General features: G+C 36.0%; 1 protein-coding gene across 1 annotated transcript; it reads left to right on the top strand.

The window, feature by feature from the left end:
- Positions 1-663: 663 nt before the first annotated feature.
- On the top strand, positions 664-6,080 carry LOC110717374 (BTB/POZ and MATH domain-containing protein 2-like). Its single transcript, XM_021896047.1, has 4 exons — positions 664-1,493; positions 2,646-2,994; positions 4,550-4,826; positions 5,564-6,080. Exons 1-4 carry the CDS (start codon positions 1,078-1,080, stop codon positions 5,746-5,748), a joined length of 1,227 nt encoding a protein of 408 aa, XP_021751739.1. The 5' UTR covers positions 664-1,077; the 3' UTR covers positions 5,749-6,080.
- The last annotated feature ends 232 nt before the right edge of the window (positions 6,081-6,312 follow it).

The following is a 6,312-nucleotide window of genomic DNA, read 5'->3' as shown; positions in this document are numbered from 1 at the left end:
CAATCACATGCCATATCCTGCTCGAATTAGGGTTAGAACTTACGCCATTTTCGCCATTATCACAATTTGAAGGAGAATATGCAGAAATTAACCAACGAATCATTCAAAATTGCAAAAGAAAATTAGGCTTTTGGAGGGTCAAAGTGGGGGAGATTTCAAGCCAAATTCAGCGGATTTCGTTTGAGGAGGAGAGATTGAGGATTTGAGGGATTGCTTGGGGAGGGGGTACGGTGGTGGTTCAGGGGGAAGGAGAGGTGCGGCAGGGGTGGGGAGGCCGGCGCACTGGTGAAAGAGGGGCTGGGCGTGGGCGCCGGCATGGGTGGGGGCGGGGGAGAGGTGGCTAGGTGTCGACGAGTGAAGGTGGCGATTGGGTGGGAGCTTGTTCAGAAAAGTGAGAAAGGTGAGGAGGAAGAAAAAGAGGAGGATGAAGATGATGATTTGATGATGACAGATTGGGTTTGAGCGAGGACATTTTAAGAATTAGAGTGTATTAAGTGAGGATATTTTAGGAATTTCAATTTTTTATTTGAAAAAAATGTTAACCATGATTAAGAATTAACTAAATTGTTTTATTAAGTTCCCCGTTGAAAACTTATAACTAATTAAAGTTTACTAGAGATAATAAATTTTTTTATAAATTACCGCCTAAAAAAAATTAAATAATACAATGTTATTAAAGAGAATTTCCAAAAAAAAAAAAAAACAAAAAGAGCACATTTAAATGATTTTTAAAGCCGTACCAATAACCAATAAAATAAAAATGAAATAAGTAAGCCCAATCAACGACTATCATACATATACGTAAGCCCAATCACCAGAAAAGCACATTAACTGCAAGGTGGAGAATTCCATCATTCAAAAAGTACAACCACGCTACTTTTTCCTCCAAATTCAACCCTAAATTCTCTCATTTTCAATTCAAATTCATCACTAAATCCTCTCAATTTCACTTCTATCTCTTTTAATTTAGTCGATCGATTCGTCAATTTTGTCATCATCAATTTCAAATTTACCCCAATTACAGCTCGTCAATTAGGGTTTTCTTTTTCAGAATCGGATTCATTGGTTTAATAATTGATGGGAATTTCTAGGGTTTCCATAGAACCCTCAAATCCTTCTACTTCTTCTTCCTCGTCTCCGATTACCTCATCAATTGCTGTAATTGAGACTATTAATGGAAGCCATGAATTCAGAATTAATGGTTATACTTTGTCGAAGGGGCTGGGAATAGGGAAGTACATTGCTTCTGATACTTTCATGGTGGGAGGTTATTCCTGGGCTATATACTTCTACCCTGATGGTAAAAGTCCCGAAGATGCCGCGAGCTATGTTTCGCTGTTCATCGCCTTGGCTAGTGAAGGGACTGATGTTAGAGCTTTGTTTGAATTGAAGCTTCAAGATCAAAGTGGGAAGGAGAATCATAAAGTTCATTCTCATTTCGGCCGGCCCCTTGAGACCGGGCCGTATACTCTTAAATACCGCGGTAGTATGTGGTAAGCTTGGAGATTTCCTGCTCTTTTTGAATTTATTGGATCATTTTTTGTATGATTGTTGTTAATTTTTGTGAATTTGTTTTTTATGTGATGGTAATTTTGACTTTTGAGATTGGTAGGATGATGATAATACAAAATAGGCTGCTATTAGTTATGTATGATGTATTGTTATTGGTATGTATGCTGAGTGTTAATTTATGTGTATATGTTATGGGTGCTGGTGAATCTTATGGATGATTTTGTTGAATGAGGTGAGATTATTTAGGGATTTTGCCTGCCTTTTAAAATCAGGTGTGTGTGTTCGCTTGCTCGTTTAGTGTGTAGCGGTCATGATGTTTATGATCAGGTGAGGTGGTTTGGAACAATGTTGCTGTGAGCTGTGATATATAGATAACGAAGATAACTGTGGGTTGATTTAGATGGTTTGATGCTTACATACATATTAAGGTATGAAGAAACTGAGCATGAACCTGGAGGTCGATACTGACTGACTGAATAACGAAGATGGTATACGAAGGATGGCACTTTTGGTGATATCTATCTCAAATATGGGGCTTTTGGCTGAAATAGGTAGCCATTAGTATTTATGGAAGGGTTTTTGATGATCTCTATGTCTCAAATTATTGAACTTTATTATCTGGATAAATTCTAGTAAGCTCACTTAAGTGATTTTAAGCAAGTTACTTCTTGATCCAAATCCCTCTGTAAATATACAATTACAGTACAATTTCTCAACTGAGTTAATTGTTTGTTGTTAGAGTCATTTGAATGGGCTTCTAGTGGATAAATTTTATGTTTATTTGTTTGTTTATGCTTGTTTCTTTCGCTATCTCACTCTTTTTTGATAGGTTTTTTAGTTGTGTTGAAGCCTTGAAGGGCATGATGTTGTACATATCCCTCATATACATAAAAGACACCCCCTTAGGATCTTTCTATGTTGAGCCTTATTACTTATCTGTAAAAGAACATATGTGGTCATTATCTTTACATTTCATTTGTAATATTTTTTTTTTGTGGGGTTGGTTGGTTTTGATTTTTTCAAAACGTGCCTGATTTTTTATTTGGTGACTGCCCTGATAATGGTTTTGGCCTGATTTTTAATTGGTGATTGCCATGATGTTGGTTTTGCTTCTAACTTGTTGATTGTCTCAGGGGCTATAAACGCTTCTACAAAAGGACAACATTGGAGTCATCTGACTACCTTAAAGACGATAGTCTTGTGATCACAGGCACTGTTGGTGTTGTGAAATCGCATACAAAGGGACCTAAACAATACTTAATACCAGTCCCACCCTCTGATATAGGAAAGCAATTTGGGCAACTTTTAGAGAGCAAGACCTGTACTGATGTAAGCTTTGAAGTGGATGGGGAGATTTTTGACGCACACCAGGTGATCCTGGCAGCCAGATCACCTGTGTTTAGGGCTCAACTTTTTGGTCCGATGAAGGAAAAAAATATGCAGTGCATACGAGTTGAGGACATAGAAGCTCCAGTGTTCAAGGTCCTTTTCTGTCTTACTTCTCTACCCTTTGGTAATATTGTATGTATATTATTGCTTTTTCTGTTTGGCATTACTGCTCTTTTTCGAGTCTTTTGACTCTTTTCTTCTGTTTCTTTTTGTTTTGTTACTTGCATAGTCTTGGTTTTTGCATGCGTGACTGGACAAATTTAGTGTACTGGTGGTGAAACTGGGTGGATGTAATTCCTTGTTCTGGCTTGTGAGAGGACTGAGGAGATATCTCGGTCTAAGCCCCTACCTCGAATATGATGAGACCATAGAGCAATGTTTGCTCTATGGCGTTGCAAAAGAGTTTCTGTTAGATGCTTTGTTTGAGGTGTTAATTGGAATTTTCAGATAAGATTTGTGATTCTAAATAAAACACTCCCTCTTTGACAAAATTGTATTATTGTCTTAATCCATCACTATCAAGGATTCATAATGACTTTGTTTAAATAACTTGTATAATAATTGTCTCTTTCTCATCCTTACCCCATCATTTCCTCTGAGTTGGGGTTTAGGAAATGTGTCCTTTTTTTTTCCCAGACATCTAAATTAGTATTATTTTCCAACTGATGGAGTAGTACTATTTTTGTGCTCATCTAGGAAGTATCTTGCCCTGTAGGTTCTTGAAGAAATGTGTAACAGTAGCTGCTAAGATATGCCTATATTTAACTCAACAATATCAACAATTGTTGAGGATTACAAATCATAGCAGTGGGTCTCTGCATGGAGCTTGATTATTTTTGAAGTATCATAGTTTCTGCTGTATTGCACCTTAGCTGCAGAACCACTCAGGTTATAATCTCTCTCACTAGTATCATCTTTTTGCCAAGATTACACTCAGATGGCCTCCCCTGTTCCGTACTAGCATTTAAAATAACCAAGTGAGTTTTTGGTTTGAACATGAGAGGAGCATGATTAATGGGTTACATTCGAGTTGATTACTTTATGAGTTTCTTTTTCTCTGTCTCCAGGACGTTGCATGCTCTTTTACCTTTGCAGATAATGCCTAAAATCTTAATAGAGATTTAAATCTTTTCAGTTAGACATACTGGATATAGATGGCTCAATGTGGGGTCTTTTAAGCTTTTGGATCGTAATTGAGAGAAGCATTTGCCATTTTTTTCCTCTCTATTTATAAAGATTTTTGTATTTGGTTTTTCACATTGATGCCTTATTTTGGCTTTGTTGAAATAAGCATTGCAGACTTCTCTCATGGGACTTTTCTTTTGGCATCGCTAATATCTTTCATGATAATTTTTCCTCTACATCAGTAAAAGAAGTTATAATTTTATACCAGTGTTTGACAATACAGCTTTATTTCACTTGAATTGGTCATTATGTATAAATTTATTTTACTTCTATTGATGGATCAGATCTCATAACTGGTGCTATGGCTTTGAGCAATAGAGCAATCTATTACTTTGCTATTGCTTCTTTGTTGCAGACACAAAGAATGTTTCTACTTGATTACTATTCCATCTTTGAAAATTAGAGTGGGTTTTTTTTCTCCTCTTTCAGTAGAGTTTCTAATTTTTCGTGTTTTAAATTACAGGCTTTGCTGCATTTTATTTATTGGGATGAATTGCCAGATATGAACGAGCTGATTGGTTCAAATTACAAAGGAGCTTCAACCTTAATGGCTCAGCATATGCTTGCTGCAGCAGACCGGTATGGACTGGAGAGGCTAAAACTTCTATGTGAGGCTATACTAAGTGGAGATGTTGCCATAAATAATGTAGCAACAACTTTAGCCTTGGCTCAGCAGCATCAGTGTTTCCAACTAAAGTCCAAGTGTCTGAAGTTCATTGCATCGCATCAAAATCTAAGAGGTAAGCTAGACGGAAAACTTTTTAGACCTTATTAGAACTTGTTTTAGTTGTAAATTGGACTTGTGTAGCCCTTATTACCCTTGTCAGAACTTATATTTTCTGAACTTATGTTTTCAAAAATTATCAATTTCTAATCCTGCCTGAACTTATTTTTCCTGAAATAAGTAGAGATAAGATAAATAGAACAGAGCCTTAATGATTTATGATATGTACAAATAACTTGTGCTATTATGCTACGGAGTAATTCATAAGTCTTGTTTAAGAGCTGAATGTAATTGTGTTTGATGTTCAACACTCTGTGTGTGAGATATTATTGTCATGACTCTATGGGTAAGAATTAGGGAAGCAGCTTCTTCTTGTTTTTGGTTAAGTGTTCTGCAAGTAGTTTAGGTGTGGTAGTCATGCTTTTGGCTTTTGTTTCCTTTTGCATCTGTATCTTGTCTCAAACTGTAAGGTTTTCTAACAAATACATTCAAGTTGATTTAGTGGCACATTTTCTATACTCGTAAAAAGAATTAGGAAGCAGCTTATTTATGTTATTGGTCAAGTGTACTGCAGATAATTTGATGTGGTAGTTATAGTTTGGCTTTTGTTTACTTTTGTATCTGTAGATTATCACTCTTTAGATTATCGCCACAATTTTATATTAAAATGACCATATGGTTTTTTTTACCTATGCTTCATCACTTTCATGATATTTTGAATAGCTTTCTGATATTGTAAATGGTTTGTTTCAGCCGTAATGCAGACAGAAGGTTTTGAGTACCTCAAAGAGAGCTGCCCGTCTGTCATTAGTGAGCTACTGGAGTACGTAGCGAGAATTAGTGAACATTCTAAGGCTTCTTTTGCCAATGGAAGTGAGGTCACTATGCTGGATGGTGGCGACATGAATGGAAGAAGAGTGAAGCAGCGGTTATATTGAGTACATAATTTCTTGTAGAATTATTCGAGTTAATAAATTAGGTTGTTAGACAATTAAACAGATCCTTGTTTGTTAGACTTTGTGAATGTATTTGACAAGGTAATCTCCGGATATTGATATATAGGGGCAATTCTTTTAGCATGGTTTCTATGAAATGTTAATTTTACAGCGTGCTACATAAGACAATCAACGCTAATACTCAGTAATATACTATGAAACCTCTTATGTAAAGCACAGGTTCAAATTCTTCTTTCCATAATATTTGTAATTTGTAATGCCATTGTGGCTTTTGAAAAAATTTGAATGCAAAAGAAAATATTTTCCTTGGATAATTTTACTTTCAAAATAGCCAAAATTATTAGGATTCAAGAAAAAGGTTTCAAGAACATAGTACAACGAAGTAAACTGCCATGGAGCTATGCAGTTAAATTGCATCATAGTGCATGATGTTCTTGGTTATTCACCACCTGTAGAACTTCTGGTACTTCCTCACATTCGGAGGAACATAATCCTTGTGCTTCCATATGCTTTTGAAAAAGTTTTAGGCTTTACAATGTTATGGGA

The sequence above is a fragment of the Chenopodium quinoa genome, unplaced genomic scaffold (assembly GCF_001683475.1).
Source record: "Chenopodium quinoa cultivar QQ74 unplaced genomic scaffold, ASM168347v1, whole genome shotgun sequence".
Lineage (NCBI taxonomy): Eukaryota > Viridiplantae > Streptophyta > Magnoliopsida > Caryophyllales > Amaranthaceae > Chenopodium > Chenopodium quinoa.
This window is presented reverse-complemented; position numbering and strand designations above follow the sequence as displayed.